Here is a 22,138-nt window from a genome sequence, read left to right on the forward strand (position 1 = left end):
CTTCCTTTCACTTCCAATCTGCTTCAATTAAACCCGTTCTGTGAAAGTAAGCTCAGCTGCAGTTTATTTGGACTGTCGGGACACTCTGGAATTCCTCCGCCTTTGTCTTTGCGCCTTTCCCCTCATCCATCAGTTCAGATGAAGGTGTGGAGGTTAGAGGTGGCAGATTCTGTATCTCTCAGCCGTGTGTTTATTTGATTTGTTTGATGGATTATTGCTGAGAAACAGTCGTCTCTAAGGATGGGACCCGAGCGCCATACAGAAGTTTTACTACAGCTTTAGGCTAAAGGCAGAAATAGAAAAAAATATGGCTGCAGGGTAAATATTTTGCAACCCAACTACAAGTTTGTTTGTTTTTTGGCAAATGCAGTCATCAGGTTACTGTTGTGTGTCAAAAAAGGTGCATACACAAAAAGCAATTTGCTCAACAAACACTTCTTTGAAGCAACTTAAACCAATATTGGTGAAAGCTTGAACGCCGTCTCTTCACACTGCAGCGATGGCTGATAAAATCCTTACGCGAGCTCTGCCAAACCACAAACCGTAGTGATTCTGACACGGCACACAAAGCTACCACCTTTTACTAGAACCCGTTTACCCGTTCAACTGCATTACAACTCGTGTGTCTCCATCTATAGAGTCCCTCTAATTCCCAGAGCTTCAGCTGTCTTCCACTCACTTTAGAGCTAAGCCCTGTGGAGACGGTGGAAAGATATTCCCCCTGTGTGTGAATCAGCTGCAGCATGTTGATACAAGCCTTTGCCACACCTTAGTGTTAAGGTCTGAATGTACCGTCAGCTACAGGGAGAAACAACACCCCACTTCCCCGAGCGCTTAGACTCTCTATTGTTAGTGCTAGGGAGCTTATAGTTCGACCTCCGCAGTTGTAGCTGTCTGTATTACCAGCTCAGTGGCCTAGTGGTAGAGCGTCTTGACAGCAAAGCTACTCTATCCAGTGGACTACACTTTTAGTTAAAAAAAAAAAAAGAAAAAAAAACTGCTAACATTATCTGGTTTTCTAATCAAACTCAAAAACCTGTCATTTTCTAGGACACAGTTTCTACAGAGCGGCAGTAGAATTTCGGAGTTAAAAAACTGTTGCTGTGGAGCAACCCCGCCCCCTCTACCCTTCCTTGTTGCTGAGAGCTCTCTGTTTACATTCTCTCCTGCTAGCTTACAGCCCCTCACACCTCCAACCTAACATTACCAGTAAAAAAAACTAAAAATAGGCAAGCGATATTGGAGTTATCCAGACATACAGTTTGAGTTACATACCAGCTCAGACGAAAAAACAAAGAAGTACTTGAATTTAGTTGCCTCAAAGTGGATAAATGAGAATGAAGCGGAGTATTGAGCTTGTGACCAGCAAAGCGTATTTTCTACGTCACAAATACAGTTGCAGGAGAAAATATGTGAACTCGTTAGGATCACTTGGATTCATGCATAAACTGGAAACACTATTCAATAAAAAAAACCTCTAAAAATATATATTTTGGTGTGATTTAAGCAAGCAATGTTTTTCTCCATCGTTGTGATTTAGATTGAGATAAAAAAAAAAGAAAAACACATCACATGTCCATTTAAAACAGAATTTGAGGTACTCCCAAAGGGTTCACATATTTTCTCTTGCAACTGTGCACTCTTAAAAATGACAGTTTTTCTTCTGCTCCTGATTCACAATGGTCTCGATCATCAGAAAAATTCCACAAGAACTTGTTAAAAAAACAAAACTAATTTATCTGTTTTTGTTTTTAAGCAGTGGGTATTTAAAACTTCACAATTTACTACTTCACTTTCCTATTTAATCATTAACATAAAAATCATGGCTGAAGCCTTATGTTTATCGAAGTCCATTCAAAAACCAAGGAGACAGAACACAATAAAAGAAAATTGAACATCAATTTAACAAATAATAAACATATGATAGAAATGCTATGCCCATAAACGAATGCAGACATTTCCACTCATACTTTCATCAGTTTTGCTCATATTTTTATTTGACATTTTAACAGTAACCACATTTTTCACTGTATTAACTAATTTAATTTCTTAATCCAATTTTAAGTTTTTGTCCCAAAAACAGGACATCTCCATTTCATATTAGTTTTTGATCTGCATGATTCAAACATAAAAATATCCATTCTGTTATAAAATAATGTTCCTCTCTTTTGAAGAAAAACATGAATACACTCTTAAGAGTAAACTTCTTTTAAATACACAAAACAATATTTCCAACATTTTTACATGAACAATTTCCCCCACTGACAAACAGTAATTCATTTTATACGTTTTTCCCATTTTTCCATTTCCTGTCTTTACACCTGATCTCACCACATTTTTTCTTATGTTTTAATAACTTCCTGTTTATTTTTTAACATTTCCCGATGACACTTTGCCCAACCTTTTTCCCCCCTCGCCAACAGCACGGCGCTGACTTCCTGCCACAGTCGCGTCTACCAGAGTTTGGGCAACCTCATCCGTTGGGCTGACCAGGTCATGCTGGATGGTATCGACTTGGAGGACAAGGAGAATGTGGCAGCTGTGACTGGTGTCATCAAGGCAGTGCTGGATGGAGTGAAGGTAGGTCTTGTCCTGCCAGAGGGAACCTAGGAAGTGTTGACATCTTGCTGTGTCGCATTCATTCAGAGCCTGTTGTGTCTGTCTCCAAATAGGAGCTGGTGAAGCTGACCATAGAGAAACAGGAGCAGCCATCGCCCACCACCCCTAACAAACCGGCACCACCTGTCGCTCCAGCGGAGAGGTTAGAGCAAAGCATGCTGGGACGAGCAGACTCGATCAGAGCAGTTGATGAACTCACTGTCTCGGCTTTGTGTTCACAACAGTGTGTCATCGGAGACGCATCTAATAGATCGGGAGCAGGAAGTGTCAAAGAAGGCCGCCCCAGCTGCTTCTCCTGCAGAGTCTGCCCCTGAACTAGCAGATGAGGACGTGGCCCCTCCCAAACCCCCGCTTCCAGAGGCCAAAATGGCTGAGCTTAGGTGAGGATGAGGATTCATTCTGGAGAAGGAATATTATACATTTTCAGAATTTCTGAAGGTGGTTTATTTATAAAAATGTGAAATTTTACCCACAGTGCTTAAGAATCATGTCCTTTTTGGGGGGCTTTTAGAAAATTACTTCATTAATTCATCATTTTTCTTTTTTATATATATTTTCTGTTGTGCTCATATGAGCTGGTCCTTCATTTTTTTCATTCACTCCATGATGAATTCATCCAACTATTTGAGAATTTTAACAAAACGATGCTTAAAGTCCACTCTGATCATCTTACTTAGTGGTCTTTTATTGATGATTATGCTGTTTTTAGCCCAGATAAAACAACCTGTGTTGCTTTCTAGACCATAGTTTCTACAGAGTAGTTGTGTTTATGCACTGTCACACTAGCTTACAGCCCCTCACACCCCCAACCTATGCAACAAAAACTGCAATTTGCTCAACAAATTTGTGTGACTTGTCCCTTTTTCACTGCGCGGCTAATTCACTGCTCTCCGCCTGTCAAAAAATGTGTTCCTTAGCTTGATGCCACGGTCCTGTGTGGGAGGAGCTAGCCGCTAATGTTTTTAGCCTGATCGCTACATGGAGCGGCGTCTGTGTTTATCCCATTTCCAACGTATAGAAGACACGGACGATGTTAAGAGATCTTTTTCATATAACGTTTTTTCCATATACTACTGATTCACAAAGATTTGAATAAAGAAATACTCTTAAATGCAGATTTTAAGCTTGATTTTCTTAATATATGTCCTCCATCATTAGAAAAATGCCACAAAAACATGTTAAAATTACAATTTTCATCAGAGTGGGTCTTTAATCTATTTATTTCGGTTTTGTGTCACTTCAGGTTTAAAACCGTGTTCATTTTGTCTGTTGCTCTTCCTCCTCCTCCCTTACTCTTTGTGATGTGTCTCTTTCATCCTTGGTCTCCCTTTGGATTCTGGGAACAGAGCGCAGTTGAGTGCTGACGCTGGCCAAAGGAGACCCTCTCAGAAGGAGAAGTATGTCAGCCCATGGGTTCCTCCAGCTCCATAATAACATCCCGCCCTCGAGCCCCATGAAGCTTCTGATTTGGATGAAAGCTGTCGACTTGCATGTTTGCATTTCCCCCACAGTGTGTGTCCTTGTTGTTTCCTGGAGACCTCATCATCCAATCAGGGCTGGTCGAGTGCATGACCGTGTGTGACTGACCTATGATGTGTCATTTCGCAAGCCTTCCATATCATGGTCGCTTGTGTTCGCTCGTGCCCCCCCATCCTAATATTTACTCCCTTAGCGTGTTCAGGTTTGACAGGTTGGGATGAGGTCATCTCATGGCAGACAGAGGCTAACATGAAACGCCCTCAGTTTCACCTCGCCGTGCTGCTGGAGGGAGAATGTTCATGTTTTTAAAGTGGGCCTTTGTGTGCGTACATGTGAAGTGGCTGTTTCTTGTGCTTGCCTGGTTAACCTTGCAAATTTACGGCCATTATTCCTCTTATTTTTTTGTTTTTGTTACAATTCCGCTTGTGTGCGTTTGTCTGTGACAGCCCGCCCCCAGCTCTTCCTCCCAAGAAGCGCCAGTCGGCCCCTTCGCCCACACCCGTGGCAGTGGTCGCTCCAATGACCCGCGGCTCCAGCTTGCCGTGTAACGACCACAGACCGGTAAGAAATCAACTTTACGATGCGCGTCGGTGCGACGAACAGCGGAAAGATGTTGCTGCCTTACTGTGTTCCTGCAGGGGTACGAGCAGGAGTTCCACCAGAGGCGTTTCTCCGGGGGGAGCCATTCCTACGGTGGGGACTCTCCCCGTCTGTCTCCGTGCAGCAGTATGGGAAAACTCAGCAAGTCTGACGAACAGCTGTCCTCCATGGAGCATGACAGTGGGCAGTGCTCTCGAAACACCAGCTGTGAGACACTAGGTAAAAATTCACTGCTTATCTTTTTTTAAAACGTCATTTAAAGAAAACAGAAATGAGAAAATCTTCATATATACGCAAGAACAACCTCATAAAACCTATTTACTCAAATAGTTTTGAAGTAGACTCGGTGGCAGACTTAGCAGTTTGGGGGTAAGATGGGTCCATTTGCATAATTAATCCTCCATACACAGTGTAAAACGTCTGTAATGTTTATAATTTCTTGAATGATGGAACAAAACAAAACCCTTTAAATCTCAAAATTACAATTTTCCGGCCCTTCTTTTGCCTTTTTCTGTGCCTTCTCATTCTTAACTTTCATCGTTTTCTGTTTGAGTTCCTTTAATTTTGTTTGTCTTTTTCCTGTTTTGTCTTTCTTCCTGCACTTTTAGAAGCTTTGCAACAATAATTTTGCTTTCTCTTTGTGTTTTCCTTTTATCAAAGCTTGGTTATGTCCCGCTTTTTTTCTTTTGAAAATCTTGGAAGAGTCTCTCTAACTTGCTGCTGATGGAATGTTCCATTGCTGCAGATTTACAGGGGAGGATGAGACTCTTTCACATGAAGAGTCTTATGCCATCTCTGTGGGTTTTTTTTTTTTTTTAATTAACGTGACTAGTTACAAACGAGAACCATTTTTGTTAAAGTGCACAAGATTTTTAAATTTCTTAGTAGAAAAACACATTTTTGTAATTTTCTAATTTTTGGGGGAAAAAAATCATTTTTTTTTACTTCAAATTTTTTTTCCTTCACTGTCCCTTTAGGGCTTCCGTACTTTATGGGGAAATACACACAATCAATATTTTTATAGACGCGTTTTCAGAATGTGCCCCCACATTTGGTTGAGCAGGCAGTTAAAGGGTTACGATAACTCAAGAAGAATGTTTCTGGAAGGATTATTTTAAATATTGGTTTAACTTGATAACATGATCATAATTTTAAATCGGGTGTCTTTTTTTTCTCTTTCCAGATAACACGGAGAGCTATGACCCGGATTATGACTTTCTTCACCAGGACTTGTCTGCCGGGGATAATCTCCCTCCAATCCCAGTAGGGGGCTGCCTCAGCCCCCTGCCCGAGTCTCACAGCGAATCCTCGTCCCCTGTTCCCGGACAGCATCCTCCCCATCCCCGCTTTAGCGCTCCTCCACCCCAGCAGTCTGAATATTGGACCCCCCAGCCAAATCACACTAATCCCCTCCAGTCTTCGCGGATCAGCGCTCCCCCCGCCCTGCCCTTGAAGAAGCGCCGCAGCACCCAAACGTCGTCCTTCTCCTCCGACGGGGGGACCAGGGTGCTATACGAGCGCTATCCGTCTCAGTACGACAACCTGTCGGAGGAAGAGCTCCACCCCACTCCCCCGTTCCCCCTTTTCACCCCCATCTCGCCCATGCCCCAGACAAACGGGGGCGTGTTCGTTTCCCAGTACGTTGCCAGCGAAAATGCAGACGTTCCCGCCAGCCCACCGCCGCTGCCGGAGAAGAAAAGCAAGCACAGTAAGAACGGGGGAAAGGTGCGGCTGGGGATGTTATGGGGGAGGGAAAGACCCTTTAAATGAGATGAATGTAGGGCAGGGCAGGAGAGCAGGCAACAAAGAGCCACGGAGAAATGAGTGGAGGGAAGGAAAGAAGCATTTCGTCATCAGCTCGACACGGCAACGCTTCAGTCAGAGAATTATTCAATAGACGGGAAGTGATTCCGAGGATGTGCCACAATGGTTCTGGCTTCGGGGGCGCAGAGGGCAATATTTGGTCATTTCCTCCCCTGCCTGCTGCACTTGTGCACCAGCTCCAGCATTATGTCATTCATACAGTCAGCCCTTCCTGGTTGACTGTTTCTGCGGAAGACCTTGGTCATCTGTCCTAACTGATGATGGCATGATGACGACGGCAGCGAGGATCTAAATGTGAAAATATTGATTCCATTCATTTGAGCCTCAACTGCACAGAAAAATATCAAATCTATTACAGTGTTCCCTCGTTTATCGCAGGGAGTTTTGTTCTAAAATAACCTGGGACAGGTGAAATCTAAATAAATACTTAGCTAGCTTCATTTTTATGCCTTTTCTAGATGTTTTAAGGTTGTAAAACCCTTCTCATAACACACTTCATTAACTTTTATTAGACAGACATGAACACTTTCATAGAAAAATAAGTCCAGCATTATGGAATGGAACCTAAGATCTGCTCGCAGTTGAAGATTTATGCCAATTTGACAAACTGAAAGGCGACAGCGCATGGAGGAGATTGACAATATTCTACAGCCAATCAGAATGCAGAACCCAATGCGCTATAAAGAAAAGGCAGTATTCAATAACTAAATTTTCAACATAATATTTTGGGCTACGACTGAGTATTAGGGCCAAAAAAATGTTTTAAATTTGAATCTAGTAAATTTACTAGATTAAGACCCGTAAATTTATGAGATGAAAAGTTGTAAATTTACGAGAAAAAAACTTGTAATATTACTTTTAACACTGTGTTGTATGGGGCCACAAATGGCAAAAAAGAGCAACATTTAACATCTGGAGGGGACTGAGTTAAAATATGGTCAATTAGTGGTGTGTGATGCAATAACCATATCAAAGTTTCAACGGGCAACAGCGATTTTGCGACGTCTTTAAAACGTTGGCAGTTTGAAGGTATTTTAAAGTGATTGAAAGCATTGATTGTATATGAGAACTGGACTGAGTGACCCCAAACGAGAAGTTCCCGCTGGCTCCTAGAAGCCAAAATCCCATAGACTTCTACAGAGAAATAAACATCTAATACTCAGTCATTATATTTGTCAAAATACCCATACTTGCTCTGCTCCTTTTTTAAAACAGGTTTTTGCTAATTCTCTTGAATTTTTGTCATCTTACAGTTTCTGTAGTGCAAATTATTCAGGTTATAAACTGGCTAATCAGATGCCTCAATGAAAGTTTGTGTTCTCAAATCAAATATTTTAAACGTTAGATTGAAAGATTGACCTAAACTTTTTTTTTAAATGATGGGGGTGTGGCCTTCCCACAAGCTGATTCATGATTGGTGAGATTGGTTGCCATAGAAATGTTGACCAGTCACTTCTAACTGAAGGTTTCTGGCTCCAAACATGGCGATGTCCATATTGCGAAAAAATGGTGACTGAATTGGCCATTTTCTATGGATGATGTCACTCTCACTCGGTCCAGTTCTCATATACAGTCACTGAAAGCGACAGAAAGAACTGTAATGTGCAGCAAAAGTGGAGCTACCAATCTACTGTTTACGTTATTAGCACATCTACTGTTGGAATTGATATTTTGTTTAAAGGCCTAGCCTCATTTAAATGAAAAACATTGGTATGCTTACTATAAACATTTCTAAATGTATTCCAGGCTATTTATGCAACATTTAGAGAATAATTAAAAACTCAGCATCCACTTTTGATATCCAGAAACTATTTGGTATTCAGCCTAACTTTGTCATTTCTATTTGGCCACAAATGTTCACTTCCCTTCGAGGGACCGCTGTGTTGGACAGAAAAGTTACTTTTCACTGTTCCTTTCTTAATGCTGTCATTATGCAGAAGTGAAACAATGGCTGTTTTATATTCCCTCTCGCCCCAGTTCTTCAGTACATGCAGTTTGTGGAGGACTACTCGGAGCCGCAGCCTTCGGTTTTCTACCAGATGCCTCAGAGTGAAAGCATATACGAGCAGCGCAACAAGCGTTTCCAGGAGGTCTGTGGCTTCAATGACTCTTTCAGCAGCACCGACTCGGTTCACGAGTCTGTGCTGCCCCCAGCCCTGCCACCGAAACAAAGACAACTGGTAAGGAACGCCCCCCTAAATGCTGCCATTTAAGTTGACATTCATCGATTAAAAGGGTCCGTTTGTTTGTGCTTTGTCCAACAAACAACCACGTACGAGAAAATGCTTGTTTGAACCTGTGAAGTTCTGATGGTGTCAAGAAAACAGCCGTCTTTACTTTCTCTCTGTGAAAAGATTTAGGAATGCAAAGTGCGATCTGGACTGAACCTAAAGGGCATTTCGGCTGCAGTTCTCCTCCCTTTTCTCTCTGCGCTTTTTCTATCTTGTTATCTCCTCACCTTTTCAACCCCCCCTCTCTCTATCTCTCCCTCGTCCTGTAGCCAAAGCAGAGATTTGTTCGCTCACAGAGGTGTTTGCTTGTTAGAGGCAGATAAAAACCCGGCTTATCAGCCTCCACATCAGATCCAGTGCTCCTATCTTAATCTGGGGTGGCGTCTAGGTTAATTGAGACAACTGTCTGCCAGTGAGTCAGTGGAGGGAAGACGGTCGAGGGGGTCACTACACTTCTCAATTTAAAGCCACACTTTTACAATAACTTCTGGTGACACATTTTTACTTGTGGTTTAGTTGTTATAAACTTTGTGCATCTGTAATGATTAAATTACTACGGTGGCCCTGAAGTACAAATCACTCAGTGCAGAAACTCCATAAATAAGAAAAGAAGAACATTTCAGAAAACAAAAGTAATTTCCAGACATCAAAATGAAATGTTAAAATAACTAGAAAAGTTGCATTACCTGCGATAATGCTAGTGTTGATGCTTTTTGATACTGAAGCAATTTACTTTAATTTCTACTTAATGTCCTGAAAGTGCTGAAAGTTTAGATGCCAGTATTGCATTGGTTATATAAGTGCACAAAGTATTTGAAGTTTCTTGGAAAAAAATGCAAAAATTTTGAAGCAATTTTTAAATGCCTAAAAGGTATGAATACCAAAAGTACAAGCAGGAATGTCCTGAACGTTTTGATAGTAATATTGCATTGGTTGCAAAAGTGCTCAAAATTTTTGAAGGATTGGAAGAATTTCCAATTTGTTTTCAATGGGGCTGAAAAATTGCAAAGACCATAAAATATATCAATACTTAAACATTTTGATAATAAGATTGCTGAAATCACTCAAAATGTGATTCAGTTTTTACTTGCCAAAAAATGTATGGAAACGAGCAGGAGAAACTGGAAACACAATTTTATATATAAGTTTTTTTAGTATGAAGCTATAACTTTTTTTTGTACAAAAACCCATTTAAAATGACTCAAATGTCATCATCCAATCAGTGATGTCTCATAGAAACTACCTTTTCCAGTTGTGTTTTTTCTTTTCCTCATAACTTTTGTTTTCCAAAACATTTCATTCCATTTTCTTAGAATTGTGTTTTAGTTTCTGGAATTTTGCTTTGGTTGTCATGATTTGGACTTAATGGCCACCATACCCCGCAATCCTTGTGACACAGATTTACAGAAGTTATCTAATGAAAATCTTTCAACATTTTCTCCAAAACTGTCCTTTGAGAAACAGATGGGCTCACAGAGCGTCCGACAAACAGGTGACTGTGATCTGCGGTTGGCCTGGAGCTTTGCAGTCCTATTGAGAACAGCACTTCTGTGGCAGTGAGTGATGATGCTCCTCTCCGGGGTATAATGCTGCCTCCTTTATGGCCGAGTTGCAGTACACCCAAGGCCATCCCTCCTGTCTTTTGTCCTCTTTTTGCCACCAAATCTATTTTTTTGGTCATTCTTTTTTATCTGAATAAACAGTCGCTCTGTTCTCATCTGTGCTGCAGCCACGAGTCCTAATCTGACTCCATGTTTTGGGCTTGATGAGCTCGTGGCCCAGTGGAATAAGCCTGTTTGCCCCTGCATAAACCCGTGTTAAAGGCTTACATGCTTTGGCGACTTTACACGGATTTGAAAAAAAAAAAAAGTAATTCCAGCTGCTGTGTAGATAAGGGGAAATGTGGGAGGGAAAGCCCAAAGCAGAACATATTGGCTCAGTTTGGTCCACGTTTTAGTTGGCCTGGTTTCTGCGGAGCCTTCAAAGCGAAGGACAGTAAAAGCTCTGAGGACACATCAGTGCAGAAAACGGTTACCTCAATGCATCACATACACGCTTTCTCATTAAGGTTTCATAGGAAGAAAACTTGTTTGACATAACATCCCCTTCTGTTGTATTTATATCTTTTAGCTCCTCCTTTTAACATCGGATCTCCCACCACTTTTCTGCTGACATAAATCTGCTGTTTGCTTCCTACTGTAATCAAACTGTCCCCTCTTTCTTTTCTTTCTTCTCTCTTTCTTTACCCTCCGATTCCATCCTTTTTTTTTCCTCCTTAGGCCTCCCACTCCTCCTCTCCTTCTTCCTCCTCCTCCTCTTCGCTCTCCTGCCACCTCCAGCCGTCTGTGGCGGCCATGGAGGAGGCAGGCTCTGGGCTGGGCCTCAGCATGTCCGTCTCTAACTCCTACCTGAACGGCCAGGCGTCTTTGGCCACACCCACGGTGAGTTCCCCCCTCCCTCGCCCAGCTATACAATCGTTCCCATCATCCTCTTTGGCGTGGGTGACACGAGCCGCCATGACCCGCGCGTGATCCAGTTTGGTCATCTTTGAAGCTTACGGCAAGGTTATCCCCGAAAGGTCACGGCTTTGGTTTTTATGTGGTCTTTTAATTTATGCTTCTGCTGAGCCACTTGTGCATTTAGGCTGCTGGATTTTTTTTCATTTTCTATTTTGACACTTTCATACAGACGTAGACTAAATTGTTGGTGACCATCTGTCATGAAAGGAAAACCCACAAAGTTCAAAGAAGTCACTTTAGATTATTTTGCTGACTCTCAAACTTGCAAAAAATAAATAAATAGATAATAAAATTAAAGGAAATAAACCAATGAAAATTGTACTTATTAGAAAAAATCTTTATTGATATAGAAAAAACAACAATAGTGAATGTTGCACAACTTTATTTTATAAAGAATTCATTTCCCTGCAACTGTCAACAGATACTTCTATCCACTCTACTCAAGGAAATTCTGCATTTAAAAGCTGCTTTCTTCAGCTGTCATCATCTACAAATGCTCAGCAGAGTTTAAAGGGTAACCAAACAGGGAAGTTGGAGGTTGACTCCACCCACAGCGGAAATGTGAAAATCCAGTCAGAGGGGTGGAGCTGGGGAACGGGACTGTTATCATTACTGGAGCTGCAGATCATGACGTGGGACTTTTGAAATGATGTGAGACTTAAATAGTTTGACCAATCACAGATTTCAATTCAACCCATAGGGGGCAGCACACAGACGGTTTTTGACTATATTTTCAAGAATTAAACAAGTTTATTTTAATTAGTCAAAAATACGGCAATGAGCAACAGAGAGCAAATTTAAAGCCCCATTTATAGGAGTCAACAGACAAAAAAATTTATTTAGGGTTTGGTTACACTTTAAAATTGTGTTTTTGTTGTTTTTAACATGCTCTTTTGGCATTTTTTCTGATGTTTGGGGACATATATAAAAAAATAAGCTCTAAATTGTATTTTTGATTTTTTTTTTTTTATTGAAATCATTGTAAATTCGGAGCAGATAAAAAAATGCCAGAGTTGAGACCACAAGCTGCCTGCTCTGCTCCACTATGGGGAAAGGGGCGTGGCTACTATGCTCCAACAGTCCCGCCCACAATTCATAAGTCATTTTCTAATGAGCACCAGCCACCCTACAGAAGCTGTCCCTGTAAAAAAAAGTTTTTTTTTTAAATTTTGGCTAAAAACAGCATAATCACAATTGAAAGAGCACTGGAACACTTTTAAAATGGATCGAAAGATGATCTCAGTGGATTTTGAAGTAAATTTCTCTTTCTGTGGTCCATGCTCAGTGTGGTGCAGAGCATGTCACAAAACACTACAGTGACTATTATCACTTTTAAATGAGCAGACTGAGTGATTTAGTCATTTTTGTCTAGATTTGTCTCTTAAGTTTGCCCTAAAAATGATTTTGATGAAAAAATAAATCATAATCGTTATTTTTAGTGTTGTTTATTATTTTTTTTAGTTAGGTTTCTATTTATGACTGCATTTAAGTGTCCATTGTGGGTTTTTCTTTTAACCACAAAGGGGTTCCGACAATTCTGCCTACCTGTGTTTGCAGTATTGTGCGCTTATGCATCAGTGTGTGCAGTTGTGTGTGTGTTTGCTTGCTGCACTGAAGCATTCCTCCACATGACAGGGAATGATTTGACCCTCTCTTTAGTTTTAGCTGTCCTCGCAGATACAGTCCTTCATTGTGTGTTTTTGCAGCCAATTAAAATATCTTAAGGAAGCCATCAGGCCTGTGAGATCATAAACGTAACCTCATGGTGGTCAGGAAGGAATGTTTCAGCCATCAGGGCTTCTTTGGGAATGGATCGGTTTGCGGTCAGTGTGTGCTATCATCAGCATGGGGCTGATCTGACCCCTGAGCAGCTGTATTTTTTGGAGAGTTAACCCACAATGACCCCAATGATGCTCGAAGACACGCTAAGATACGGTGCGGGTCTCCCTCTGGATATCTAAAGAGGAATGCATCGCCAGATGAACTTGATGGAAAACACATTTCCCCCTTCTTTTTCTTTCTCAACCGTGTCTTTCTGCTCTTCTTCTTCTTCATCCTCCAATCACGGTTTCTTTTCAAGCGTCTTCCGTAAATCCGCACACATTTCCACCTCTCACATACTGTGGAATGTTTGCATTCCCGAGTTCCTTGAGTCTGTTGGAGGATCTTGGCTTCATTAGAAAATTTTGTAGTTAAAGGGAAAAAAGATGTAAGAGTCGATGCATGAACATCTGCGTTCCTCGTGTGTGTGTGTGTGTTTATCATTGATTTGTGTCTGCATGGCTCCATGCTGGTATGCTGCAACAGCGCTGGTATGTGAAACGGGTTGTAACAGGTTAGCGATCCATCTCATCTGGCAGGAATCTCTTCCGCTGGCCACATTTTTTGTTTGCACATCTTTTTTTGTTTGTTTTTAATGTTTATTATTATTATTTAAATGATTAGTTTATGTCCATGTTGTCTTGTGACGGTTTGTTTTCCCTCTTTCTGGGTCTGTGTGTGGTAAGCTTCATGTTCAGGCACATCGCTTCCTTCCCGTAGTCCGGTGTTTAATGAAGGTGTTTAAGAATGAGGTGAACACGCCTCCTCCTCCTCCTCCTCCTCCCCCCGTCCTCCATGCCTCCTATTGTTCTGTTTCTGTCTGCCTTCTTCGCTCTGATCTCTCAGTCCCGTCCTTTCTTTTTTACTTTTCCTCCTTTCCTGCTTTCACTTTTTTCTACCAATCGCAGAGCTTGGACCAGGTTGCCTTGACCAATGCCACCGTTCTGGATGGCAGCGGGGGCGGGCCCAGCGGTTCCCTGGCTGGCTCAGTGGGCTCTGTGGCTGTCTGTCTTCCCTCTGAGTCTTCTCTCACTGACTCTCTCCACACCTCAGCGGTGAGCTTCTGAAACAGGACGGATGCTGGAAGCAGGAGAATTAAAAAACAAAAAAAAAACAAATCTGATTCGTCTCAGCAGATATAAGTCGGCTGTTTTTGGTGTTCTGTGTTGCTCATATGAAAATCTGGTGACTCATTTGCTCAGTGGCATCTTGTTGTCATTATCACGGCCCACAAACTGTCTGCTGTCTGATTATTGGTCTTAAAAGAATCCCAGTGGAGCATGTTGCACTGCATGTTCTTGCCAGTAAGTACTTTTACAACCACGGTGCCCCCTGGTGGTCACACGGAGGCAGACCTTGGCCACACAGACACACTTTGACGTCTGCTGCACCCCTTAGCGAAGGCGCCTGTTGCCCCTCTCTGCCGCTTCACGCCCCGGTTTGTGTCCCTCCTCTTTTCTCGTAGAGCGAGAGCGCGAATGACGAGGGCGGGGAGGGGGAGTATGTCAACTTGTACTCGTCAAGCCAGGCCAATGGGGAGCTGCCTCTCTCCCTCAGAGTAAGTAGCTGTCTGCCACCCCACTCCTCCTCCTCCTCCTCCTCACCCCCTCGGGTGAAAGGTCAATTCCATTTGCCCGTCACCTCAGGGTATGAATCAATTCAAACGCAGCGAGGGGGCCCGCTCAGCTGCCACATGTCGCGCTCACATGTGTCGCGTCGAGCGAGCCGGTATTGATTCATCTCCTGGACGATCGGGGCTAAAAATGGAATGCCGGTTTAGCCAAACCTGACCGAGCATGACTTGGGGGTTCACAGGGTTGAACTGTAAGTGTTGTTGACTGACTGGTTGGTGGTGACCGTTGTCTTTCTGGCTGCACTTTGATAAACACTAACCCATGTTCTTACCCCGGGCTCCAGAGGGGGCTTCTCTTTTCCCTCCTATTTGCTGTGCACCCATAATGCATCTGTGGCAGCTCTGATCCATCGGGTTGTATTATTAGGGGCTGCATTGTTGGCACAATCTGATGCAGTGTTTGTTTCTATTTCAAACCTGATATTTGATTTTGTTTTAAGGACATTGAATAAAAAAATGGCAGTTTTTGGTCTATTTAATCTATGAAGTCAAGCTGGGAATAAAGAGGAAGAAATATGGATCTTTTGTAGTTATATTTGTATGAAGTTATCGACTAATTGAAGAGTCGAATGGTGAAAAAAATAGGATTTACATTTTGTGTTAGGAAGAAGCATCAATGTTATGAATGTATTCAAAGTTTCTGCTGCGTTACTATAAGACGACACATTAACCCTTTAACACTGGGGCTCCATTGTTTATGTTCTTTGATTTACTGTTTTTTTTCTTGTTTTTTTTTCTCAATTGTTGACACGATCAATGTAATTCCAGCAGATTTTGAAGGAGAAGAGCAGCTTTTTTTTCGTCTCTTTCTGTTCTTCAACTCAAACTGAGTTCACACATTTATACACATGTTTATAAATACATTAATAATCTATATATGTTTTGAATATATTTATATTAATCTGATACAGTTCACATACTGTGAAATACTGAGATTGTTTATAGCATACAGTGTAGCAAGTTTTCTACTAAAAATGTTCAGATCATAACATTATAAACATTGTTCTGCTTCTCCTGGAGGGCCTTTCAGTTTGGCCACTAGGTGGAGCTAGTGGTTTTGCATTACACCTTATTCCAGAAGAACAAGAAAACATGAGGGAAAAAAACTGTGTTTTAGACTACAAACGGTTACTTTAAAAAAATAATTCCTTAATAGAGTTTGGAAAGTTCATACCTGTGAGTAAATAAAAGATGTTCATTTAGTCAGCAATGTATGTGTAGGTCGACTGAGTGTTAGCATTAGCCGTCCTAAGGGAAATTCCATTAAACGTTTGCATCAAGCTAGCGGACTTTAGCTTTATGAGGTAAATTGGTTGATATTTTTATGAATCGACTATTGATCTGTTAAGCTTAAATCAATTCAAATCGATTAATCGATTGATACCCACATAGAATGTGACTTTTTATTCCACCTTTCTACAATTTATATAGTTATTGATAATAAGTTAAATAAAGAAACAAAACGACCTGAATAGCCTCTTGGGAGCCAAAAGATTCAGAGAAGAAAACAGTCCTCACAAGAAAACATTTGGGGACCCCTGGCCTGGAGAAAAAAAAATGTGTTACATCTGGCCTTGCATTGACATCAAGGTTAAAAGCTTCTGGAAATGCAACATCAGAAATCCCTGCAGCTCCGTTTATTTTGGGCTCAGGTGTATCAAATGTCGGAGTCCTCTAGAGGAAGAAGAGCCGGGTGTCCAGTTCCAGGAATTTCATGATTCTGATGTTTTTTTTGTCGTTCCGCTGCTTCACTATAGAATTTTGACACTTTTTAATTTAGGAGTTGATGGGGGAACTTTATTGTCCAAACAACTTTTATTTAAATTTACTCGAAAGCTAACTGGGAATTTTGTAGTTTCAGTAAAAAAAAGAATATTTGTTGTGTTCTTGGGGTGCATCACTAAACTTCCTGCTGGTTCTTCTGCTCTCTTGCTAAAAAAAAAACTCTGATAGGAACCCTTTCACTCTTCATCCTTGCACCAACATGCTGCACGCCTTCCTGCTGGTTCGAAGATCTTTTCCCCGCTTTTATCCTCTTTATCGATGCATGAAACCTTTCCAAAATGCATTCGTTTTATTTAGTATTCTTTCCTCCTCATTAGGAAACGATTGCAGCTGATGATGCTCTTCAAGACCCCACCCCTCAGATGGCATCCAGCAACAGCAAAGAGGCTCTGGACAAAGAAAGGTGGAGTCACGTTCATATCAAAGCTTTGGAGTTTCTAAATTAGGCTGCTAATGATGTCATAAATGAGTCATTAGATCCCTTTTACTGTATATATATTTATATCCTGATGTCTTAGTGAGTGAGTGAGAAACTTCAGTTTTTTTCAGTTTACTATTGGGCTTAATAGAGTTTTTGTGTTTTTTTTAGGAGGCAAAAGACTTCAGAGTTGGCTGGAAGCGACGAGGAAGACGTGGATGAGCTCTCCCTCATAGATCACAAGGAGATCATGAGCAGGATAACACTAAAACAAGAAGTACGGCAGACGTTTTCTCAGCTAGCATTCACAGTTCAGTCCGCCTTACAGTCTGGCTCAGGGTAAAGGTTGCAGCCAGTGACTCAGTTGTGAAATCAGACTGCAAAGGGAGCAGCTGCTGCTGCCCTCTGGTGTTAGATCTGTGAAATTGCAGACCTTCCACCTCACCGGCCAGTCCTCCCTCCTCCTCCTCCTCCTCCTTCTCCTCTGTGCTGTGTGGTGCAGTCTGATGTACAGATATGTGAAAAAAATGCTCATCTCTCTGCAAGGTTAATGTGATGCCAATGATTTACCTAAAAAGAAGACGAAAGGGTCGTAAAATAAAAGCGATGCCTGTGACGACGCCCAAGGATGTGTTGCAGCGGAGGGGATTCTGTCTGAGTTTTTCCTTGCCGTCAGAGGAGCTGGTGCAGGACGGGGAGGGCTGGAGGGGGGGGGTTGGATAGGTGCAATCTACTCTGATCAAGCCTGCATCACTTCACATCAACTCCCAGCACTCCTGTGCTCCTCTCAGGATTTATCTCCAAATCTGTTTGCTTTTGTTTCTGCTTTCTCCTCATTTGGTTGGGCTCTCTCTAGAATGACGACGGCCCTGACGTCCGCGCCGGATCGGGAGACATCCTGCTGGTCCACGCTACAGAAACGGACCGTAAAGGTACGCCGACGTGTCTACACAGATTTATAGTGATGTTTATTCCTGAGTTGTTTGGAATGCTCGGTTGCTGTCTTTGATGCTGTGCTGTCAGCTGTAATTACCTCACACTGACTGGCTGCACATCAACTCAAATCTGCTGCTGTTTTCTCTGTTTTTCCTGACAGATCTGGTTTTGTACTGCGAGGCCTTTCTCACTACGTATAGGACTTTTATAACCCCAGAAGACCTTATTAAGAAGCTACACTACAGATATCCTTTCCTAGATCATCCGGTGTGTCACTCGCTTTTTCTGTGTTTCCTTTTCGAATCACCTTCCTGTGATTACAGATGTTTTATTTTCTGAGGGTTCTTTTGGCACAGCTGTCTCTAAACAATGACATATTTAGTCTCAGTCCGCTGTGAGCTTTTTCCCCCTCTACTGTCTGACATTTTCAAGCAGCTAAGTGGTTGATTGAGGATCTAATGAGCAAATTAAGTCCTAATGAAACGTGTAAGTCCTGCTGCTTTTATTGCGGGGCTTAATGAGCGACGCAGCGGCGTCTGCGATCGCTGTGTAATGATGGATTTTGTTTACACAGAGAAATGAGGCAGAAAGACAATGAAAGTGTTGAAGGAAAAACCTCGTCACGAAAGCCCAACATTCAAAAATGTTATTTTTTTTTAATAGAAATGTGTTGTTTTTTATGAAACTCTGCTTGTGGGGAGTTTTGTTTGTTATCTTTGACCACAAAAGCACATATACAACATTTTGCCACAGTCCAGACACCTTCAAGAAGCGCGTCAGCAAGAACACCTTCTTTGTCCTGGTTCGAGTGGTGGACGAGCTGTGGTGAGTTTGCCTGACATGAATCATACATGACAAGATCATGAAAAACATTTCAGATGTTTCATTTTTTGCAATCAGGGCTTAAAATTGACCACAATTACTCTACTTGCTGACAAAAAGGCTTATAATTAGTTAGAATGGAAATCCATCAGTGTATTTCGCTCAATTTGATTTAATATAGAGAAAAAGGAGCATAAAATGCTCCATTTCCCTCATTACCTCCCTACAAATGTCTTTCAGCTTGGTGGAGCTGACGGAGGACATCTTGAAGCAGCTCATGGACCTGGTGTTCACGCTGGTGTGTAATGGCGAGCTCAGCCTCGCCCGCGTGCTTCGCAAGAACATCCTGGATAAGGTGGAGCAAAGGAAGCTGCTACGCTACACTAACTCTCTTAAGCCCCTGGCTGCCAGAGGAGTCTCTGCAAGGTGAGGTTTTGAGTGAGGAGATCACAAAACGGCATATTACTGAAAATACTAGTGAGATGTTCAACCTGATTTTCTCTGTAGCACCTCTCCCTCTCAGGGGATTCAGCCAATGAACTCGTAATAGCTTTAATGCCAATATGTCCAATATCATGGATAGTATTCCTCCCGGTAAGGTTAAGGTGATCTCTGGAAGGAAAAAATCTTCCATAATCAAAAAGAATGGAAAAAGAGAACATCTGAACGCAGATGGAGAAAGTCTAACTTGTTTTTATTATATAATAATTCTGATCACGACTGGAAATCACGTCGTTTCAGACTCTGATCAGAATGTTGTGAGAGATCTGACTTTATTTTATTCTCACTATTATGATTATATTTATGATTATGATTATATTTCAAATTTATTTACTTATTTTACTTTTTTTTTGTTTAGTTTACTTTAAAATAATGTTTGTTTTATCTTTTTATGATTTTTTGATATCCTTTATTGTGAAAACTATATAAACAAGGCTGAAATAAAAAGTAAATTACAAAAAATATATATATTTCAAGCTTATTATATATTTTAAACTCATTTTCACAGATAAATACTATAATAGAAGTCTGCATTATGAAGAGACATTTTATTGCTGTAAAACGCAGCAGAAAATGTCTCTAGTTTAAAGAGGAGGCAAATAAAAACAGTTCAGAAAAGTTAAATATTTAAATATTTAGACTTCTGGACTCAATAAAACTCTTTTAATAAACATTTTAAAGTGACGGCAACTATATATCAGTTCATCTTAATGCACACAACGACCTACAAAGGCACATCAGGTTCTTTTCAATAAGAATTACGCTGTCTGTGGTGCTGACAGAGACGGCTGCTAAGGGACCAAACAAAGTGCAAACTCCTGAAAAACATGATTAAAAAATAAAAGTTCATAACATCTCAAAAACACCCCAAAACTAATAAATATTTACATCGATGTGAGCTGGTCATGAATACTCATTATATTCATGCTACAACAATTATTAAAAGAAAATTATCTTAAATATTAAACATTTTTTAATGGAGATTTGAATCACACATGATGATTCTTAAGAAGCTTGGTTGTTTTAGTAAAGTGGAGTTTTCAGCTTTCAGGTAACAAATATTTGACTTTGTGTCTCAACAGGCCGGGAACTCTTCATGACTTCCGCAGTCACGAAATCGCTGATCAACTCACTCTTCTTGATGCTGAACTTTTCTACAAAATTGAGGTACGTTGCCCCCCCAGCACCCCCACCGAGGTTGTGCTTTTACAAGAAATAATTCATCTTTGCTTAAACTGATATAATTAGTAGTTCTTCTTATTATTTGTGTATTAGATCTTAATTATATATATTTTTAAATCTTAAATGTAGAGCAAGCATTAAAAACTGATTTCTGTAGCTAAATCTGATCAATCAAAAACGTTTGTTCATACAGATTAAACCCATCAGATTAAAAAATGGCAGATTCTTATTGGCTCCCACGACGTCTTTATCGTAAACATTTTGTTTCCAAAGTGTTTAAGATGACTCCAACATTCAGTTCTTGAAAGTTTTTCTGCATAATTTCTCATAACTGTCATAGTTTCCATGTTATCTACAGAAAGACACTTTTTTTATGAAATGCATCATGGGTAAAATGATAAAGAAACCCCTTGACATCTATTGATGAAAATAAGTATCAAATTATTTCTGCTCCAAATTTACCTTAAATTAACATCTAATTTAAAGCAATATATATATATATGTATATATATATATATTCTTTCTTTGTGGAAATAAATTCAGGTGTGAAGGAATTAGGTTTTAAATCCATTTGTAATTTTTTTAGACAAATCTGTATTTTAAATTTTGTTAAAGTTGCAGCTAAATGAGATGCAAAACGGATCATTTCAACTATAAAAGAAAAAAAGTCTTTCTTAGCTCGACTAACTTTCCTTCTTCTCCTGTAGATTCCGGAGGTTCTGCTTTGGGCAAAAGAGCAAAATGAGGAGAAGAGTCCCAACCTGACTCAGTTCACAGAGCACTTTAACAACATGAGTTATTGGTGAGACACAAATAAGGGAAGAACAGGTTAAATAACCAGAACACCCTCCATTTATGTGATGTCTTTTTTTGTTTTGTTCTCATTTTAGGGTCCGATCTCTGATAATTCAGCAGGAGAAAGCCCAAGACAGAGAGAAGCTGCTCCTCAAGTTCATAAAGATTATGAAGGTTTGATCTCTCTGCATCCAGAAAGTCGTTCTTTCAGAGAAACTCCTTCTTTATTTACAGATTTCCTCTTTGTCTTTTCATTAAAGCACTTAAGAAAGTTGAATAACTTCAACTCCTACTTGGCAATACTGTCCGCTCTGGACTCGGCCCCCATCAGGAGGCTGGAGTGGCAGAAACAGACCTCAGAGGTGAGAGATTGGAGAGGTTTGTCTGCAGAAATGTTTGTCCTTCACCCTGCTGACATCTCTGTCCCGTTCCTGTCAGGGTTTGGAGGAGTACTGCACTCTGATCGACAGCTCCTCCTCCTTCAGGGCGTACAGGGCTGCTCTGGCCGAGGTGGAGCCGCCGTGCATCCCGTACTTGTGAGTGAATCTGGTCTGTTTGCTTTGGAGCTTCGGCTTGAATTGGTAAACATGTTTTTTCTTTTTGTCTTCACAGAGGTCTCATTCTTCAAGACCTGACATTTGTACACCTGGGGAACCCCGACCTGATCGATGGGAAGGTCAACTTCTCCAAACGTTGGCAGCAGTTCAACATTCTGGACAGCATGAGGCGCTTCCAGCAAGTGTAAGTGTCCAGAGTACAAGTCGTAGGAGCTAAATAAACTGTTTCCAAAAGGCTGGTATCATGGAATTATCCAAAATGTTTTGGGTTTTTTTGGCTAATTTTTAATATTTTCTTATTATGTAAATTTGAAATCATGGACCTGAAGTATAAGCTGTGTGTGTTTTCTCTCTTGACTGAACTTCAGGCATTATGAGTTAAAGCGCAACGAAGACATCATCTCTTTCTTCAACGA

At 41.0% G+C, this 22,138-nt stretch overlaps 1 protein-coding gene across 5 annotated transcripts in view; it reads left to right on the forward strand.

Annotated features, from left to right (window-relative positions):
• The window catches only part of rapgef1b (Rap guanine nucleotide exchange factor (GEF) 1b), a 44,683-nt gene that overhangs the window by 21,088 nt on the left and 1,457 nt on the right, over window positions 1-22,138 (forward strand). The window contains exons 4-26 of one of the 5 annotated variants that reach the window (XM_024298998.2): window positions 2,424-2,580; window positions 2,673-2,761; window positions 2,844-2,999; window positions 3,966-4,016; window positions 4,545-4,659; window positions 4,737-4,917; window positions 5,882-6,406; window positions 8,500-8,702; window positions 11,033-11,194; window positions 14,002-14,148; window positions 14,559-14,651; window positions 16,829-16,914; window positions 17,101-17,206; window positions 17,786-17,861; window positions 18,026-18,110; window positions 18,598-18,690; window positions 18,928-19,113; window positions 20,271-20,355; window positions 21,078-21,172; window positions 21,261-21,339; window positions 21,426-21,527; window positions 21,604-21,701; window positions 21,778-21,906. In XM_024298998.2, coding sequence (XP_024154766.1) covers window positions 2,424-2,580; window positions 2,673-2,761; window positions 2,844-2,999; window positions 3,966-4,016; window positions 4,545-4,659; window positions 4,737-4,917; window positions 5,882-6,406; window positions 8,500-8,702; window positions 11,033-11,194; window positions 14,002-14,148; window positions 14,559-14,651; window positions 16,829-16,914; window positions 17,101-17,206; window positions 17,786-17,861; window positions 18,026-18,110; window positions 18,598-18,690; window positions 18,928-19,113; window positions 20,271-20,355; window positions 21,078-21,172; window positions 21,261-21,339; window positions 21,426-21,527; window positions 21,604-21,701; window positions 21,778-21,906 — 3,099 coding nt within the window. The remainder of the gene's footprint in view (window positions 1-2,423; window positions 2,581-2,672; window positions 2,762-2,843; window positions 3,000-3,965; window positions 4,017-4,544; window positions 4,660-4,736; window positions 4,918-5,881; window positions 6,407-8,499; window positions 8,703-11,032; window positions 11,195-14,001; window positions 14,149-14,558; window positions 14,652-16,828; window positions 16,915-17,100; window positions 17,207-17,785; window positions 17,862-18,025; window positions 18,111-18,597; window positions 18,691-18,927; window positions 19,114-20,270; window positions 20,356-21,077; window positions 21,173-21,260; window positions 21,340-21,425; window positions 21,528-21,603; window positions 21,702-21,777; window positions 21,907-22,138) is intronic. The other 4 variants (XM_024298999.2, XM_024299004.2, XM_024299005.2 and 1 more) reach the window with 4 other exon arrangements.

The sequence above is a fragment of the Oryzias melastigma genome, linkage group LG12 (assembly GCF_002922805.2).
Source record: "Oryzias melastigma strain HK-1 linkage group LG12, ASM292280v2, whole genome shotgun sequence".
NCBI lineage: Eukaryota > Metazoa > Chordata > Actinopteri > Beloniformes > Adrianichthyidae > Oryzias > Oryzias melastigma.